Raw genomic sequence first — 21,016 nt, 5'->3', positions numbered from 1 at the left:
CACCTCCAGCTCCTCCAGGTCTTCCTCATCCTCATTTTCAAAGTCATGCTGCTCCTCCTCCTCAGAGGATGTGCGCTCTGCGCCATCTTCCTCATCCAGTGCTAATCCTCGTTGCTGCACTATGTTGTGCAGGGCACAGCAGACCCCAACGATTCTGGAGACCCTGGTTGGTGCGTACTGAAGGGCTCCTCCAGATCTGTCCAGGCATCTGAAGCGCATTTTGAGCAAGCCTATTGTCTGCTCAATGACACTTCTCGTGGAGATGTGGCTTTGATTATAACGTCCCCCAGCCTCATTTGTTGGCCTCCTCAAAGGTGTCATGAGCCACATCTTCAGGGGATAGCACTTGTCTCCAAACAGCCAGCTGGAAAGACTGTTTGGTGGTGCGAAGAGCTGAGGGACAGTGGACTGGCACAGGATGTACGAGTCATGGAAGCTGCTTGGGAACTTGGCGCACACATGGATGATAATCTTCCTATGGTTGCAGACCAGCTGCACGTTGAGGGAGTGGAACCCCTTGCGATTGACAAATACTACTGGGTTCTGATGGGGTGCCCTGATGACCACATGTGTGCAGTCGATGACGCCCTGCACCCGTGGGAAGCCAGCCAGAGCTGCAAAGCTGAGCGCCCGCTCATTGACACTGCCTTCATCACTTGCAAAGTGGATATAATTTGCGGACTTGTCAAAGAGGGCATCAGTGACCTGTGTGATGCATGTGTGGGTGGCTGACTGCGAGATGCCGGAAGTGTCTGTTGCAGATTCCTGGAAGGAGCCCGAGGTGAAGAAGCTGAGGGTACTGGTGACTTGGACAGCCACTGGTAAGGGGTGTCCACCCCTTCCTCTGGGCTGTAGGTCTTGCTCCAGCAATGTGCAAATGTCTGCGATAACCTGGTGTGATAACCTGAGCCTCCTTTGACACTGCTGCTCAGTCATGTTGAGGAAGCTCACCCTCTGCCTGTATACCCTGTGTTGGGGTATCGCCTCTGGTGCGGTGCAGCCCTGCGCTGATGCCCTCTGTCCTGTGCAGCATCAGGTGGTTCAGGAAAAGGTTGGCGCTCTTGTTGCTGCTGCTGGTGTGGCTGGTTCTGCTGCGGCTGATCATCATCAGATTCGGAGGACCAAGGTGAGAGAGCATAAATCGTGCCCATTGTGATGTTAGATATAGCAGCTGAATTTGAGATGACAGAAGCAATCTGTCAGTGTTGAGATAGGTTGTTCCAAGGAGGTGACAGTGGATAGAGAGATTACTTCAAACACTTCCAAACTGCATAAAGCTCAGAAGTGGGTTCCAAATCCTGAAGGCTCCAGCTCCTAAGATTGGAAAGTGAACAGCTGTGAAATGGTAGGTTTTATATCACTTTTGCAGCTGTCACCTATTCACAGCAATGGAGAGGCATTGAGAACCCGACATACTTACCTGATGTGATCCCCGTGCGCCAGGAACCTCATGAAAAAGCTGGTAAAATGGTAAGTACATAGTAAAATGCTGCTTAAGTACCTTTTAACAGGCTTTTAAGTATTTGAATTGGCTGACCCGCCACTTGGTGTTGGGTCTGTAAAGCGTAGATTTTGACCGCGGACCCGCCTCCGAACCCACACTCTGAGCGCTGGTAAAATTCCGGCCAGAGAAACAATTTTCTCTGGTGGGGAAAGCAGAACAAGGGGTCATAATCTTATAATTGTAGCTAAGCAATTTAGGAGTGAATTCAATCAGCACTTTTTCACACAAATGGTAATGGAAATCAAGAATTCGCTCCCCCAAAAGGCTGTGGATGATGGGTCAATTGAAAACTTCAAAACTGAGAGAACAGATTTTTGTTAGGTAAAGGTATCAAGGGATATGGAGCTAAGGTGGGTAATTGGAGTTGAGATACAGATCATCCTTGATCTAACTGAATGGCAGAACAGGACTGTAGGGCTGAGCGGCCTACCCCTTTTCCTATGTTTCTATGTACAAATGTGACAGCAGGAAGTAAAGGAAGTGCGTTTGGCATAAATTATAATATATTATTGATATATAATTAGCGAAAGGAAAGTTACAAAAAGATTAAGGCAGCCATTGAAACGGCACAAGGGAACCTAGCCAAAAAAGATTATGTTCCTGTAACAAGAAATAATTTTCTTTTGTTGCCTGTGGTGACACATCTGGTAAAGTTAATATGTTGCACAGTAAGCATTTACAAAGAATGTAAATAATGCAGCATCTATTTCTTTAACAGTTAAATAACGACTGTGTGATGTAGAACAATGTCAATCAGTAGTTTCAAAGCATACGAACTGACAGACTGGCTGGTCTATCGAGTCTGTCCCAAACAGCCACGACACAACAAAGCATTGTGACTCCCAGTGTTCTCTCCCATGTTAGCCACGTAATCTCCTGAGACAGGCAGTTATAAAGCACTCACCAAATATATTCACAGTAGTCGTTCTGTTCTTCGATCCAGCCACATTACTGGCCATGCATGTGTATTTCCCACCGTCACGGAGGCGAACCCTTTCAATATGAAGACTTCCATCTCTGCGTATAGTCACATACCCATCTGATGTCACCTAAAGAGGGGTAAACCTTTCAGCAATGATATTTAATCAGCTCATTCGCTCAGAGGTTGATAGTTTTAATGGTAAGACATCAGACTTCCAATTCAGTGGAGGGAAGTAGGTACACGAGTTTAAATACTACCAGAAAATGATGGTAATTCACAAAGTAGATAAGCGTCTGAGTGGGAAAGGTTACAATTTTGGAATAACTTTTCATCGGAAGCGTTTTCATTGATTTTTTTTTCCCTTATTGTTTTCAACTATGAATTTGCCAAAATCTAATTTCCATACACACATTCTCTTTCCTCAGCATCTGCCTCTGGCTCCGGTTCATTTTCTGCCGATTCTGAAATTTCATACTTCCTTTTTAGAGGTCACTCATGATCACTGATGTCTCAGGGATATTCATTGCCGGCTTGTTTTTTTCTGCTTTTATTTCAGATTTCCAACCTTTTCCATTTTTTTCTTTTTCTTTTGCAAGTTTAAATCCTGCCTTCAATCATATTTACACTCACCTCACCTCCTAAGCAACTTTTAAGGGGGAGGGGGTAAACATTGCATCGTCTTTAATGTATTTTACTGTATTTCTACACAAAGGAATGATGTAATTACTGATTCCATCTGGAGCCACTAAATAAGCAATTTTCTTTTTCCATTAAATCTATATTTTAACAGAATGTCAATGCTATAAAATGGAACTTTTCCCCCCACTTCATTCACTTTGTGTCAGCATCAAGCACTCTGAGGTCAAGCTTTGCACAACCTGATACAGCGTAAAATCCCCTTCTACTCTATCCCAGAAATGTACTTCCATCTCCATTCTCGGAAGAGCATCTATTGCTCCATCAATATGAGCTAGACAATTCCCCATACCATAAATTTTATGACCTCTGAGTGATGGTGTGTGCCAAATAGTGGCCATTTTTTTGCTGTGTGATCAATCCCACTAAGAACTCGTTTGAGACTGTCCAAACTAGCTTTCCACAGGACCCTAGAGGAAGAGGGGAGGCTTTCATCCCGTCAGTATGCTTAGATTTAAATCCACATCCCTAAGGTGAAAGGACAAGGTAGTAACCCACCATGCTGCTTAATGCCTCTGCCAACTGATTAGAAATAGAGGCCAATTTTCCAATGCCTAATGCCCCATGTGTGTCTGGTTTTGGGGCATTGGCAGAGGAAACTGGAGTAGAGACCCACTTAGGCACCTGCTCTGCCCTTAATGTATATTTCTCGAGTCATCCCTGGAGTGGGCAGGAAGTTCCTCCCTTAAACAGGTGGAAGCATATAAATTTTCCTGGGTTTCTGCTGGGCAGTCATCTAAGAAGAGGATCGCCAATAAAAGAAATGGATGTTAAAAGGTTGCTGCCAGCACTTCACATCTCCAGAAACGCAAGAGTCCCATTTTTGTGGACCAGCATGGCATGTAAGCCATGTGCCTGCTGCTGCTTTTGACAGCTGCTAGAAAGGCCAGAGACTGGCAGGTATTTGCACTGGTATAGGGCTGCGATTGTGCACTACTTCAACCCCTCAATCCAGTGTTCCTGCCTTGGTCAAGACTAACCCATTCAAATTACCTAAACCCAGAAATTCAGCTGGCTTAGGTATGTTTCAAAAGTGCACTGTCTAATTTAGCTGGGGTGGGGCAGGGGGGAAGGGTAGGAAAGGGAGGAAAATCGGTCTATAGTGTTTGCTGCAGTAACTAACTATTGTGCTGGGCATGTTGCTGCTCTGCAGTGGAATTTTTGGAGAGGGATGTTCCGGGAACTGAGCCTGCCTCACAGCTCCTTCGTACAGCGTACAGCGACACATACCCTTTAATTATTCTCATTAGTTCCATGGCAGAGTGCTCTGTCTGGGAGGTGGAACATCTGGCAAGGACAGCCCCCTGTTGAGGTGCATACCTCCTGTTCACTGAACCCTGACCAGCATAGACAGCAGCGATGGAGACACCATGGGCCAGACCCTCACAGCTTTGCGGTTGAAGGAAGAAGTGTAGTGGAATAAAGCAGCAGGAGGAAGGAAAGATTATTTTAAATATTGTTGGGCTATTACATTTTATACTGTGTGCTGCTTCACCTTGGCGTGTTTCAGTGAAACTAGAAATGTGGCTAAATTAGTACATACCATGTTACAGTGGTTTCTACTGACTAAAGATTGCCTGTAGTCTGAAGAAACCACCGACAGGATGTGCACTAATCAAGCTGCCTTTAAGCTCAACCAAAATATGAAGATAATCTCAAAAAGCAGTGTTATTTTAACAAATAATTGCACTTATAATTTCAATAAAATACTAAAAATCTGGTCAGGCATCACATGTTACACAGTGCATGATCTCATGCCAACACGGGATATCTAGATTGTTTCCACATTTATACCAATCAGTCTTTTTTCCCTGCTGAATTTATCCCAGTTCTTCATTTCTCTTCCATTTTCCAGTGTTTGAATGCCTGCTCAATGGAGTGTGGATGGCAGTGTTGAGGGAAGGAATATTTTTCCTTCACTCACTCCTGCTCAGGCTTGAGTCAAAGTACAGGATTCCTCATTAAACACATTAGAGAACAAACATTGTGGCAAAGATGTCTGAAATTAAAGTACACACCGGCTTAACAATGTATTAAATGTATTATATGTTGTCAAAAGGTAACTACCCCATTTTCCAATGTTCAAAACCTATGTTGCTTTTGATGTGGCCCAGAAAAGATTACCAAACTCTCGTTTCAGCAAGATCTGACATAGAATCATGGGACTTTACAGCAAAGAAGATCATTAAGCCCCCTGCACCTGTGCAGGCTCTATCAAAGAGCTATCCACTTAGTCCCATTCCCCTGTACTTTCCCCATATCTTTCTAATCTTTTCTCTTTCAAATAATTATTCACTTCCCTTTTAAAAGACATTATGAAGTCTGCTTCCACAAATGTTTCTGTTAGCGCGTTGCATATTCTAACAACCCTCTGCATAAAAACAAATTTGCCTAACCTCTTCCTTCATACTTACATTCATGATCTAAAATTTATACTTGCTATATACTGAATCACTGACCGGTGGAAATAATTTTACCCCAAATACCCATCACCTCCATCAGATTTCTTCTTGACCTTCTTTGCTGTAATGAAAATAATCCCAGTTTCTCTAGTTTCTCCTCATAACTAAGGCTCTCACCCAGAGTATCATCCTACTGAACTTATTCTATACTTTCTCCCTGGCCATGACTTCATTCCTAAAGTAGGCTTCTTAAAATTGAACACAAAATTTTAACTGCAGCCTAACCAAACATTTGTACGAGTTTGACATTACTTCTTTGCTTTTGTACTCTCTGCTCCCATTTATAAAACCTGTTAAAATAACATATTCAACTTGTCCTCCCACTTTAAAGATTTGAGTATCTGAACCTCTAATTCTCTCTGCTCTGACATTAAAATAATTATAAGTTAAAAAAATTCTAAAGCCATGGTTTACATAGATAGGATCGTGATAGTGTTCGATCCCAGTCTTGTATATGTACAGTTCCTGGGTTTTGTGCTAGAAAGAGGGGGAAAGCTTTACACAAGACCAAGGGCACAGGGATAAGTGTTACCCAATGACTCTGTGCCTCCACACATCCCCCTTTGGTTTTAAGTGCAGGACATTCCAGCTTGATTATAAATGATGCCATCATGCCAATTCTCAGCTGAGCCAACAGTGCCCTGCCTAATGCAAGCAAACTCCCCTAAGGGAAAACTGTGTGTGAATGCGCATCGAGAATGTTTCCTAGTCTCAGGTCCCCCAGTTGGGAATTCAATAATCTAGTGTGGCAGCTAGTGGCCAATCCTAGAAACATAGAAGATAGGAGCAGGAGTAGGCCATTCGGCCCCTCGAGCCTGCTCCGCCATTTAGTGAGATCATGGCTGATCATCCAAATTCAGTACCCTGTCCCTTTCTCCCCATATCCCTTGATCCCTTTAGCCTTAAGAAATATATCTAACACCTTCTTGAATATATTTAATGAATTGGCCTCAACTGCCTTCTGTGGTAGAGAATTCCACAGGTTCACCACTCTCTGGGTGAAGAAATTCCTCCTCATCTTAGTCGTAAATGGCTTACCCCTTATCCTTAGACTGTGACCCCTGGTTCTGGACTCTCCTGCCATCAGGAACATCATTCCTGCATCTAGTCTGTCTAGTCCTGTTAGAATTTTAAAAGTTTCAATGAGACCCCCTCTCATTCTTCTAAACTCTAGCGAATATAAGCCTAATTGCCCCAATCTCTCTTCATACGTCATTCCTGCCATCCCAGGTATCAGTCTGGTGAATCTTCGCTGCACTCCCTCCATGGCAAGAACATCCTTCCTCAGATAAGGCAACCAAAACTGCACACAATACTCAAGGTGTGGTCTCACCAAGGCCCTGTACAACTGCAGCAAGACATCCTTGCTCCTGTACTCGAATCCTCTCGCTATGAAGGCCAGCATACCATTTGCCTTCTTAACCGCCTGCTGCACCTGCATGCTTACCTTCAGCGACTGGTGCACAAAGACACCCAGGTCTCGTTGCACTTCCCCTTTTCCCAATCTATTGCCGTTCAGATAATAATCTGCCTTCCAGTTTTTGACACCAAAGTGGATAACCTCGCATTTATCCACATTATACTGCATCTGCCATGCATCTGCCCAATCACCCAACCTGTCCAAATCATACTGGAGTTTCTCTGCATCCTCCTCACAGCACACACGCCCACCCAGCTTTGTGTTGTCTGCAAACTTGGAGATATTACATCTAGTTCCCTCGTCTAGATCATTAATATATATTGTGAATAGTTGGGGTCCTAGCACCGATCCCTGCGGTACCCCACTAGTCACTGCCTGCCACTCGGAAAAAGACCCGTTTATTCCAACTCTTTGCTTCCTGTCTGCCAACCAGTTCTCTATCCAAGTCAGTACCTTACACCCAATCCCATGTGCTTTAACTTTGCACGCTAATCTCTTATGCGGGACCTTATCGAAAGCCTTCTGAAAGTCCAAATACACCACATCCACTGGTTCTCCCTTATCTATTCTACAAGTCACATCCTCAAAAAATTCAAGTAGATTAGTCAAGCATGATTTACTTTTTGTAAATCCATGTTGACTTTGCCCAATCCTGTAGCTGTTTTCCAAGTGCTCTGCTATTACATCTTTTATGATTGTCTCTAGCATTTTCCCCACTACCGATGTCAGGCTTACCAGTCTATAATTCCCCGTTTTCTCTCTACCACCTTTTTTTAAATAGTGGGGTTACATTTGCTACCCTCCAATCCATGGGAACTGTTCCAGAATCTATAGAATTTTGGAAGATGACCAGCAATGCATCTACTATTTCTAGGGCCACTTCCTTAAGTACCCTAGGATGTAGATTATCAGGCCCTGGGGATTTATCGGCCTTCAGTCCCATCAATTTCCCTAACACCATTTCCCTACAAATACTGATTTCATTCAGTTCCTCCCTCTCATTAGATCCTATGTTCCCTGACATCTCTGGGAGGTTATTTGTGTCCTCCTTTGTGAAGACAGAACCAAAGTATGTATTTAATTGGTCTGCCATATCTTTGTTCCCCATTATAAATTCCCCTGATTCTGACTGCAAGGGACCTACGCTTGACTTCACCAATCTTTTTCTCTTCACATATCTATAGAAGCTTTTACAGTCAGTTTTTATGTTCCTTGCAAGCCTACTCTCATACTCTATTTCCCCCCTCTTAATTAATCCCTTTGTCCTCCTTTGCTGAATGCTAAACTGCTCCCAATCCTCAGGTTTGCTGCTTTTTTTGGCCAATTTATATGTACTCTCCTTGGATCTTATGCTATCCCTAAATTCCCCTGTGAGCCACGGTTGAGTCACCTTTTTTGTTTTATTTTTATGCCAAACAGGGATGAACAAATCCTTCACTGTATTTGTCAATACATTTCTACCAACGAATTACATTCAAACCCCAAGATCAACTTGTAAAACACAACAGGGTGATGACCATTTCCCCATTTAATGACTGTTTCTTTTCCAATTCACTCACCTTGAAATTATTTTTTATCCAACGTCGCTCTGGGAGTGGATTTCCAGCCAATAATACACATGGCAAAGTCAATGGTTGTCCCTCAATGATGTTGACAACTGCTGGTCTGATTCCAATCAGTGGCGTAACTGCGGGAGGAAGAAACCTAACGGACTGAACTACGTAATGATAACCAGTATATTCACATCAGTAGAGAAAAAGGCTTTGTAAAGGTCAAATAATTGTTCAAGTAGCAGGTTATAATAAACAGCCCTACTATAATAAATATAATGGTTTCCTAATACGCTTTAAATTGGTTCACTTCCAGAATTATTAGGCAGCTTTGCACTGTGAAAGTTAAAATACCTATGCAAGTCCCCTTTGTCTCCACTTCACCTTATAGATCAACGTTTACTTTTGTACAAAAACTGTGTTATACTCTTGACATAATTCTAGGCTGTGTGCCTCTGTTGGTTTCCCCAACCTCCCCTTTTGTGTTTGATACCATAGAATCATGGATCAATACAGCCACAGAAACAAGCCGTTCGGCCCATCAAGTCTACACCAGTGTTTTTCTCCGTTTGAGCCACCTAGCTTAATCCCACTTTCCTGCAGGCTCCCCCTTTCCTTTAATATTCCTCTTTTTCAAGCAATTATCTCATTCCCTTTTAAAATAATTTATGGATTCTGCTTCTGATTCTGTGTTGGGGCCTCAACTATTCACTGTATTTATTAACGACTTAGATGATGGGATAGAAAGTCACATGTCCAAGTTTGCCGATGACACAAAGATAGGTGGCATTATCAGCAGTGTAGATGGAAGCATAAAATTACAAAGAGATATTAATAGATTAAGTGATTGGGCAAAACTGTGGCAAATGGATTTCAATGTAGGCAAATGTGAAGTCATCCATTTTGGACCTAAAAAGGATAGAACAGGATACTTTCTAAATGGTGAAAAGCTAGAAACAGTGGTGCTCCAAAGAGACTTGGGGGTCCAGGTACATAGATCATTAAAATGTCATGAACAGGTACAGATAATAATAAAAAAGGCTAATGGATTACTAACCTTTATATCTAGAGGACTAGAATACAAGGGGGCAGAAGTTACGCTCCAGCTAGACCACACCTGGAGTATTGTGAGCAATTCTAGGCACCACACCTAAGGAAGGATATATTGACCTTGGAGGGAGTGTAGCGTAGATTTACCAGAATGATACCCGGACTCAGAGAGTTAAATTACGAGGAGAGATTACACAAACGGGTTATATTCCCTGGAATTTAGAAGGTTAAGCGGTGACTTGATCGAAGTTTTCAAGATATTAGGGGGAATAAATAGGGTAGATAGTGAGAAAATATTTCCGCTGGTTGGGGATTCTAGGAGTAAGGGGCATAGTCCAAACATTAGAGCCAGACTTTACAGGAGTGAAATTAGGAAACATTTCTACACACAAAGGGTGGTAGAAATTTGGGACTGTTTTCCACAAATGGCAACTGACAGGAGCAGGAGTAGGCCATTCGGCCCCTCGAGCCTGCTCTGCCATTCAATGCGATCATGGCTGATCATCCAAATTCAGTACCCTGTCCCTGCTTTCTCCCCATATCCCTTGATCCCTTTAGCCTTAACAAATATATCCAACTCCTTCTTGAATATATTTAATGAATTGGCCTCTACTGCCTTCTGTGGTAGAGAATTCCACAGGTTCACCACTCTCTGGGTGAAGAAATTCCTCCTCATTTCTGTCCTAAATGGCTTACCCTTTATCCTTAGACTGTGACCCCTGGTTCTGGACTCCCCGACCATCGGGAACATCCTTCCTGCATCTAGTCTGTCCAGTCCTGTCAGAATTTTATAAGTTTCAATGAAATCCCCCCTCATTCTTCTGAACTCCAGCGAGTATAAGCCCAATCGACCCAATCTCTCCTCATACGTCATTCCTGCCATCCCAGGTATCAGCCTGGTGAATCTTCGCTGAACTCCCTCCATGGCAAGAACATCCTTCCTCAGATAAGGTGACCAAAACTGCACACAATACTCAAGATGTGATCTCACCAAGGCTCTGTACAACTGCAGCAAGACATCCTTGTTCCTGTAACATAGAAACATAGAAGATAGGAGCAGGAGTAGGCCATTCGGCCCCTCGAGCCTGCTCCGCCATTCGATGTGATCATGGCTGATCATCCAAACTCAGTAACCCGTACCTGCCTTCTCCCCATATCCCTTGATACCTTTAGCTCTAAGAAATATATCTAACTCCTTCTTGAATATATTTAAAGACTTGGCTTCAACCGCCTTCTGTGGTAGAGAATTCCACAGGTTCACCACTCTCTGGGTGAAGAAATTCTTCCTCATCTCTGTCCTAAATGGCTTACCCCTTATCCTTAGACTGTGACCCCTGGTTCTGGACTCTCCGACCATCGGGAACATTCTACCTGCATCTAGTCTGTCCAGTCCTGTTAGAATTTTATAAGTTTCGATGAGATCCCCTCTCATTCTTCTACACTCCAGCGAGTATAAGCCCAATCGACCCAATCTCTCCTCATACGTCATTCCTGCCATCCCAGGGATCAGCCTTGTGAATCTTCGCTGAACTCCTTCCATGGCAAGAACATCCTTCCTCAGATAAGGCGACCAAAACTGCACACAATACTCAAGGTGTGGTCTCACCAAGGCCCTGTACAACTGCAGCAGGACATCCTTGCTCCTGTACTCAAACCCTTTCGCTATGAAGGCCAACATACCATTTGCCTTCTTCACCGCCTGCTGCACCTGCATGCTTACCTTCAGCGACTGGTGCACAAGGACACCCAGGTCTCGTTGCACTTCCCCTTCTCCCAATCTATTGCCATTCAGATAATAGTCTGCCTTTCTGTTTTTGACACCAAAGTGGATAACCTCGCATTTATCCACGTAATATTGCATCTGCCATGCTTCTGCCCAATCACCCAACCTGTCCAAATCATCCTGGAGTTTCTCGGTATCCTCCTCGCAGCACACACGCCCACCCAGCTTTGTGTCGTCTGCAAACTTGGAGATATTACAACTAGTTCCCTTATCTAGATCATTAATGTATATTGTGAATAGCTGGGGTCCAAGGACCGATCCCTGCGGTACCCCACTAGTCACTGCCTGCCACTCGGAAAAAGACCCGTTAATTTCTACTCTCTGCTTTCTGTCCGCCAACCAGTTCTCTATCCAAGTCAATACCTTGCCCCCAATCCCATGTACCTTAACTTTACACGTTAATCTCTTATGCGGGACCTTATCGAAAGCCTTTTGAAAGTCCAAATACACCACATCTATTGGTTCTCCCTTATCTATTTTCCCAGTTACATCCTCAAAAAATTCCAGTAAATTAGTCAAGCACGATTTACCTTTTGTAAATCCATGTTGACTTTGTCCGATCCTGTCACTGTTTTCCAAGTGCTCAGCTATTACATCCTTTATAATGGAATCTAGCATTTTCCCCACTACCGATGTCAGGCTTACCGGTCTGTAATTCCCCGCTTTCTCTCTACCACCCTTTTTGAATAGTGGGGTAACATTAGCTACCCTCCAATCCATGGGTACAGTTCCAGATTCCAGTGAATTTTGGAAGATGATCAGCAATGCATCTACTATTTCTAGGGCCACCTCCTTAAGTACCCTAGGATGTAGATTATCAGGCCCTGGGGATTTATCGGCCTTCAATCCCGTCAATTTCCCTAACACCATTTCCCTACAACCCTCTCGCTATGAAGGCCAACATACCATTTGCCTTCTTAACCGCCTGCTGCACCTGCATGCTTACCTTCAGCGACTGGTGCACAAGGACACCCAGGTCTCGTTGCACTTCCCCTTCTCCCAATCTATTGCCATTCAGATAATAATCTGCCTTCATGTTTTTGACACCAAAGTGGGTAACCTCGCATTTATCCACGTTATATTGCATCTGCCATGCTTTTGCCCAATCACCCAACCTGTCCAAATCATCCTGGAGTTTCTCGGCATCCTCCTCACAGCACACACACCCACCCAGCTTTGTGTCATCTGCAAACTTGGAGACATTACATCTAGTTCCCTTGTCTAGATCATTAATATATATTGTGAATAGCTGGGGTCCTAGCACCGATCCCTGCGGTACCCCACTAGTCACTGCCTGCCACTCAGAAAAAGACCCGTTTATTCCAACTCTTTGCTTTCTGTCTGCCAACCAGTACTCTATCCAAGTCAATACCTTGCCCCCAATCCCATGTGCCTTAACTTTACACACTAATCTCTTATGCGGGACCTTATCGAAAGCCTTTTGAAAGTCCAAATACACCACATCCACTGGTTCTCCCTTATCTATTTTACCAGTTACATCCTCAAAAAATTCCAGTAGATTAGTCAAGCACGATTTATCTTTTGAAAATCCATGTTGACTTTGTCCGATCCTGTCACTGTTTTCCAAGTGCTCTGCTATTACATCTTTTATAATGGACTCTAGCGTTTTCCCCACTACCAATGTCAGGCTTACTGGTCTGTAATTCCCCGTTTTCTCTCTACCACCTTTTTTGAATAGTGGGGTAACATTAGCTACCCTCCAATCCATGGGTACTGTTCCAGATTCCACTGAATGTTGGAAGATGATCAGCAATGCATCTACTATTTCTAGGGCCACTTCCTTAAGTACCCTAGGGTGTAGATCATCAGGCCCTGGGGATTTATCGGCCTTCAATCCCATCAATTTCCCTAACACCATTTCCCTATAAATACTGATTTCTTTCAGTTCCTCCCTTTCATCAGACCCTATGTTCCACGACATCTCTGGGAGGTTATTTGTGTCCTCCTTTGTGAAGACAGAACCAAAATATGTATTTAATTGGCCTGCCATTTCTTTGTTCCCCATTATAAATTCCCCTGATTCTGACTGCAAGGGACCTACGCTTGACTTCGCCAATCTTTTTCTCTTCACATATCTATAAAAGCTTTTACAGTCAGTTTTTATGTTCCCTGCAAGCTTACTCTCATATTCTATTTTCCCCTTCTTAATAAATCCCTTTGTCCTCCTTTGTTGAATCCTAAACTGCTCCCAATCCTCAGGTTTACTGCTTTCTCTGGCCAATTTATATGTCCTCTCCTTGGATCTTATGCTATCCCTAATTTCCCTTGTTAGCCACGGTTGAGTCACATTTTTTGTTTTATTTTTATGCCAAACTGGGATGAACAAATTCTGTAGTTCATCCATGTGGTCTTTGAATGTTTGCCATTGCCTATCCACCGTCAACACTTTGAGTGAAATTCCTCAATCAATCCTACCCAACTCGTGCCTCATACCATCGTAGTTTCCTTTATTTAAATTCAGGGCCCTAGTCTCTGAGTCAACTACTTCACTCTCCATCATAATGAAGAATTCTATCATATTATGATCGCTCCGACCCAAGGGGTCTCGTACAACAAGATTGCTAATTAATCCTTTCTCATTACATAATACCCAGTCCAAGATGGCCTGATCTCTAGTTGGTTCCTTGACATATTGGCCCAGGAAACCATCCCGATGCATGATGCTAAATCAATTGTTAATTTTAAATGTGCGATTGATAAATTTCTGTTATCTAAAGATATTAAGGGATCTGGGGCAAAGGCAGGTATATGGAGTTAGGTCACAGATCACTGAATGGCGATACAGGCTCGAGGGGCTAAATGGCCTACTCCTGTTCCTATATTCCTATGATCCCTAAAACAACAGTTTGTGACACAGAATCCCACATTCCAACCACATTCTGTCTAAAAACATTTTTTCTAACCTGTCCTTTAATCCTTTTGGCGATGACCATAATCGTATGCCCTCTCAGGAAATAGAGAGTGAGAGAGAGAGAGAGAGAGAGAGATTATGGAAGATGGGAAGGCTATGAATGCAGAGTATCCATTAGAACCAACCAGTTTTAAAGTGGCAAGTCAAAGTGCCAAATTTCCCCTGTGACATATACACATTCTGCATGCTCATGAAGCTTTGTCTGCAGTACAGGAAGCCATTTGTTAATTCTGTTTAGTAAATACAGATATCATTCTCTCTTTTATATTTCCTCATGCCAATGATGCATAATGCCAACTGATGTCCACTATTACACTTTACTAAACTACTGATGAAAACCTTGCAGACAACATTTAAATACTACAATAATTTGTATCATGTTTGACATATCCTATTAGACTATGGTCTCCACTGGAGTTATGCTGGAGAGCTGACATAGCTGCAGGAGAAAGTGGAAGAACATGCATTGGAAACTGATCTCCCTGCTCTCCACTTTCTGCCCCTACTTCCGGGATTTCCCAACGGAAATGAGAACATAAGAAATAGGAAATAGGAGGAGTCGGGCATTTGGCCCTTCGAGCCTGATCCGCCACTGGCAAATAAGGACAGGCATAAGGAAGTGCTATGCAAATGACAGAAATACTTCATTCGACCTATTTTTCATTATTTGCGCTCTCTATTCATCCCTCATATAGAGTGCTGCTATCGGTGACAAAGTGGGTGGCCCTTTCTTTTGATCAAGATGCAGATCTCTGCTTCCCGCAGAACACTTCACCTAGTATCCTGGACCAAGAAGATAATCAAGCTTGAATATCAGTTGAGACTAGTACTTGGCCTCTGCCCTCAAAAGGGAATGTAGTGCTATACCATAGAGCTACTGGGTCTATTCATTCCAGCTATTATTACCAAGGAACATATCATGTTAATCATAGCTGGAAAAAAACCTGAAAAAGTTATGATTATGGTTTACCATTGTTGGGTAACAAAAGCCTCTAACCTTATCTGTTAATGTCTATTCTAAGATCTATGCATAGTTTGTTAGAGGTTTTAAAAAATGATGGCCACCGAAATGTTAACTTTCCTCTCATTTCAAACTGGCCAAATGCCACAAGAATTCCTTCTTTTTGCTGTTTCAAACCTGTATTTGAAATATAGCCGGAAGCTCTTCTCCCTCAATGCCTGTACACTCCATCCTTCAGGATTCCCCTCCTAAGGGTGCATTAACTGAGAACATTTAATGGAGATTTTCCGCTAATCCTACTTCCATATATGTGGCACTCAAGGGGAACATTCCAATGAGCAAGTCCATTTATTGAGTTCCATTACTGACCTTTCAATATTATGACTACCATGCTGCTATCTAAACTGCACCTAAGGGGAAAGTCACAATGTCAGTGAACGGAGTTTTTATTATAAAGATGCTTTTCCAACAGTTCCAAAAGTTATAAACATTACACACAAAAAAACTTTGAAACTGCCCAAAAACAAACAGTCTTTACAATAAATATTCTGGTGGATTATTAAACTCACCATTGCTTGTACACAGGAATCTTTAGCTTGGAGGCTGAAAAGTCCTCTTTAATTCTCTGCACTAATCAAATGAAACTAAATTTGTGTCTGAAATAAGAAATCGAAAGTGCAAAGGTTTAAATTTAAAATGTGAGCTGTTTGTGCTCAGTGTCTCAAGTCTATAACCTACACAGATTATTCTTACTCACGGAGCATGGTAAATTCACAGTTATGTAACTGAATGAGTCATGTCTCTTTTTTAAAGGTGCTCTATTTTTGGCTCATCCAAAATAACTTAAACACTGCTTTGAGAAGCCTGTTTTAAAGATGTTAAAAATGAAATGATTTCAAAATCAGTTCCTCTGACCATATTACCGAATTACACTCCAAAACTACATTTGTTTTTGGTTAAAAAAAAACTTCTCTCCTCTTTTCCTAATCTTCTGCTGGGTTACGGTTCCACAGGAACTAAATAGTCATTCTTTATGTGTGAGTCTAGACAGTGAGGGTGGGGACATTTGTTGACTGTGGAGGGCATGACAGTGGAACACAATCCTCACCTGATATTCACTAATGTGCAATTCCAGCAAAGGTCATTGCATTGCGATAAAGAACAGGAACCACGGCTGATTTCCATCCCCCCTGACTGGCCCACAGGTTCCCACAAATCCTGTCCTTCCCACTTGCCTGTTGAGGGCAGCTAATTCACCACAGACCAGATACTGGAACCTGGAATCTTCTGCTCTACGTTACTTTCTACCAGATCAAGTTGAGTTTAGATTTAAATCGATGAAATGCAATACTATGTGCTCAAAGTTAGATAGTTTTACATTATAACCGACCCTCTTCTATTGACATAAACCCCACAAACTGTTTCTGGATGATGAGAACTCTTATCTTGCATGGTTGTCTTTACAGTTTTATGCAGCTTATTTGCTGTGTGGCATTCTGTGATGGACGTTTAAATGAAATGCAATTCAATAAGCACCTGCCACTGTTGCAGTATTGCATCACTTCTGGCATCCCATGACAGAAAGAATACTGGAACCATGGGCAAGGTGCAACACAAGATAGTAACATGGATCAGAGGATATTGTTATGGGGAGAGACTTCGAAACATTATTATAGGTGGATCACTGGAACAGAGAAGATTAATGGGTTCATAGAAATGTTAAAAATTTTGAAAGGATTTGAGAGAGTAAACAGCAAAAGATTGTTACCACTGTTTGGTGAATTAATAACAAGGGGGAGTAAACCTAGAAAGCATAAAGTTAGTCTTTTTTTACACAAGGGTTATTGGAGTATAGAATGTTTTAACATTAATGGCTAGTGAAACTGAGTCATGATTTAAGAGGGAATTGAAAATAAAAATATTGAACAATATGGAGAACAATAAGGGATATGGGATAAAGTAGAAAGCTGTAATGTGGAGCTGGCACAGAAACACCCACACAGACACAATGGCCAAATGAACCCTTCCTATGCTGAAATTTCCATGAATGTGTAAGATTTGTAGCAGGAAGCAGTCAAATTGAAACACAGATCCGTATTCATCTGAAGTCTGTTGTTGTCACAGCCTTATTGCCTATTGACTTGGCTCTACGGGTTTCATTGTGAGATTTGGAGAAAGTCAGCGACACGATTTTCTTAAAAGCAAAGTTATTTTCAATCGTTGACTCATGTCTCTCTATGGAGCCTTTTCTCCCTCACCTTATTTGTTTATTGTTGTCAAGTATACTGTACTTGACAGAGGCCAGGGTTTTCCTTCCAGTGGTGGTGTTCCTGCCAGGCGGCATTTCCACCTTAACCCTTCAACTTGCCAGACCTCCAATTCAGCTTCCTGAGTCAGGGTTCATCACTTAAGCATGGCAGGTTCCCAGTGGGACTCTTAACTGCCTGGACGCAAAATCCTGGCAGTGCTGCAGTGGGGCCACTGTCATAACACCAGAAGAGGCAGCTGGGCAGTTAAAGGGGCAGAAGTGCCTCAAAGATTAGAAAAATGACCACGGCCTGCAGAGGAAGAGGGACCCAGTGTCATTCCCACCGTTTCCTCGGGCCTACAATCATAGCAGCCTCAGGAAGCAGCAGTAAGTGGTGGAAAGATAGAGTTGTGTGTCATTGGCATACATGAGGATGTTGTCTATGGAAGATTTCACCAAGAGGAAACATGTAAATAGAAAGAGGAGACCAAGGATAGAACCTTGGGGGATTCCCAAGGTGATGGTGCAGGGTGAGAAGAGAAGCCAGTTATAGATGCTTTGGCAACATTCAGATGGTAAGAGTGAAGGCAGTCCAACTAAGCTGGACAGTGAAGGAGAGTTGTTGGAGGATAGTGTAATCATCCATGTCAAAAGCCTCAAAGGGGTTGAGGTGGAAAAGAGGGATGAATGCTGCAGTCACAGTCACAGAGAAGTTATTTATTACTTGGGTTAGGATGGCTTTGCTACTTTGGGAAGGGCAGAAACCTGATTGGACAGATTTAAATAGGCCATTGCAGAAGAAATGGGCACAGATCTGTAAGGAGACATCCTGTAGATGGTACTTATGTTCCAGATATTGAGTATTGAAAAGCATTATTAATATTAAATAGATAGTAATGTCATCTTAGATAGATTAGGAAAGCTCAAAATTGATAGGGCTCCAGGTCCAGATAATATCCATCTAAGGGTAATTAAAGAGATGGCACAGGTGCTCCATGAGCCCCTTGCCCATAAATTCAATAGTTCAACAGAGTCAGGGAAAGTTCCCTTAAACTGTAAGCTAGCTCATGTAGTTCCTATTTTCAAAAAAGGGGGAAAATCAGCCCATCAGCCTGACATCCATTATTGGGAAGTTGCTAGAAGGGATCATAAAAGATGCCCTTTATGATCACTGGGAAAGGGAAGGGGCCATTAGAAATCCACAACATGGCTTCCAAAAATATAAGTCATGTCTAACAAATTTGATAGAGTTTTTTGAGGAAGTCACTAGGGTAGTGGATGAGGGAAATCCAGTAAACATTGTCTACCTGGACTTTCAGAAAGCCTTTGATAAGGTACCTCACACTGGGTTACTTCACAAGATGGAATCGTGTGGCATCAGTAGAAATTTGAAATGCTGGATTAGGAATTGGCTCCTATCTCACAGCCAAAAAGTTGTAGTTAATGGATGTGGTTCAGCTTGGAGGCACGTTACTAGTGGTGTCCCCCAGGGATCAGTCCTAGGCCCGCTACTCTTCATGGTCAATATTAATGACCTGGACAGCAGTGTTGGGAGTATAGTAAGTAAGTTTACAGATGACACCAAAATCTGTGCAATGGTTAGGATGGTAAGCAGGTGCAATCAGATCCAAAAACATTTAGGCCTAGAAATTCAGTGGGCTGCGCCACCAGTTAGCGCCCAAAGAGGGCACTCAGTGGCTTTAGCGCCACTGGCCACGCCTCCCGCGATATTTAGCGGGGCGCTAATGGCGGCGTTAGCTTGTAGCGCTGCGCCGCCACCGATGACGTCATTGGTGTGCGCAGCGCCCCGCTCCCGCCCCGATCGCGATATTTGGTCGCGCCCGCCTCTGTAACGCCAGTCGCAAATCGCGACCGGTTCACAGGGCCTACCTGTGGCGGTAGTGGCGCAAATTAAGGCGGAGGTGTGGGGCGGCCATTTTTCCCGGTGGCCGCCTGCCAGCACCTCCTCGCGCCACCCTCCCCGGCCTCCTGATCCACCCCCCGGGCAGTGCCGGCTGTGTCCCAAAAGCCCGGCACTTCTCCTCGGTGTCGGGCTCTTTTGCTGGCACTCGCGATCGGTGATCGCGCTGGTGCAGGCCCCTCCCCCTTAAGAAGGGGAGGAAGGCCTGCAGTACAGCAGCGCGCCGTGCCACAGCATGTGGCGCTGTGGCACGTAGCGCGGCGATATTCAGTTTGAGCGCCCCAAGCGGGATGCGGGGAGCCTCGAGCAGCGCCCCGAGTCCCTCTTGGGGCGCTCCCACTGAATATCGGGAGGGCGCAAGCGGCTCTGGCCGGAGCGCAAATTCCGGCGCCCAGGCGAGCTTGGCGCCCCAAACGCGGCGCCACTGAATTTTTAGCCCTTAATGTGTTAGGGGAGTGGGCCACACATTGGCAAATGGCATTTAATTTAGAAAAATGCAGTGTCATGCACGTTGGTAGGGCCAACACAGAATACACGTATCATTTGCAGGGAACAATACTGAAAGACGTCGAGAGAGAAAAAGATCTTGGTGTTATTTTGCACAAATCACTGAAGATTCATGATCAATGTAGAGAAACTATAGCTAAAGCTAACAAGGTTTTGGGTTGTATTAATAGAACCACACAGTATAAATCAAAGAACACCATTTTGACACTATACAGGTCACTGGTTAGACTGCATCTAGAGTACAGTGCCCAGTTTTGGTCCCCCCACTTGGTATGAGGCCTTGGAAAAGGTTCAGAGGAGAGCTATAAGAATGATTCCTACGTTAAAGAACCTCAGTTACTCAGATAGGATCAAGGACTTTGGTCTATTTACTTTAGAGCAGCGTAGACTTAGAAGTGACCTGATAGATATCTAAAAATAATTAAAGGGCTGGACAGCATCCCTATTGATAGATTATTCCAGTTTAACAGATTGGGGAGGACCAGGGGACATGAGTTTAAACTATGAAAGAGGCTGGATATTAGGCGGTTCTTCTTTTCCCAGAGAATTGTCAGCCTATGGAATATATTGCCGTCTGATGCAGTGGGTGCTGACTCTCTGCCTGCCTGCCTTCAAGAGGGAGCTGGACCAGTTCCTGACGGGGACAGAGATCGCACCATATAGAAGGCAAGTGTCTTTATAGGCAAGTACGATAGACAGCCTTCCGGACTCAATATCGAGTTCAACAATTTCAGATCATAACCTCGGCGCCTATTACATCTTCACTTATTTTTTTACCCACACTTTTGATTTGGTTCCCCCCCCCCCCTTTCCTTTTTTTTTCTCTCTCCCACATGGCAGCTGTCTCCCATTCTGCCAGTACACTTCACACCTAATCTAGAGCTGTCTTTTGTCTCCACTAGTCCTATCACCATCTCGTCTCGTTTTGAATACCTCTTAATGTCTCTTCTTTTTGGTTCTCTCCCAGCCCGGCCTCTTAATCTATTTCATTCCCTGTGCCTCTTTAGTCTTGATAAAAGGTTTTGACCTGAAACGTTGACTCTAATTTCTCTCCACGGAT

General features: G+C 43.5%; 1 protein-coding gene across 1 annotated transcript in view; it reads right to left on the bottom strand.

The window, feature by feature from the left end:
• The window catches only part of hmcn1 (hemicentin 1), a 757,099-nt gene that overhangs the window by 425,611 nt on the left and 310,472 nt on the right, over nt 1–21,016 (bottom strand). The window contains exons 18-19 of the mRNA XM_085982583.1: nt 8,564–8,691; nt 2,409–2,553 (exon numbers count right to left, since the gene is read on the bottom strand). Coding sequence (XP_085838709.1) covers nt 2,409–2,553; nt 8,564–8,691 — 273 coding nt within the window. The remainder of the gene's footprint in view (nt 1–2,408; nt 2,554–8,563; nt 8,692–21,016) is intronic.

This window comes from Somniosus microcephalus, chromosome 3 (assembly GCF_052327205.1).
Source record: "Somniosus microcephalus isolate GS21.2 chromosome 3, FLI_Smic_1.0, whole genome shotgun sequence".
Classification (NCBI taxonomy): domain Eukaryota; kingdom Metazoa; phylum Chordata; class Chondrichthyes; order Squaliformes; family Somniosidae; genus Somniosus; species Somniosus microcephalus.
Note: the sequence above shows the minus strand (reverse complement) of the source record. Positions and strands in the feature narration are given on the sequence as shown.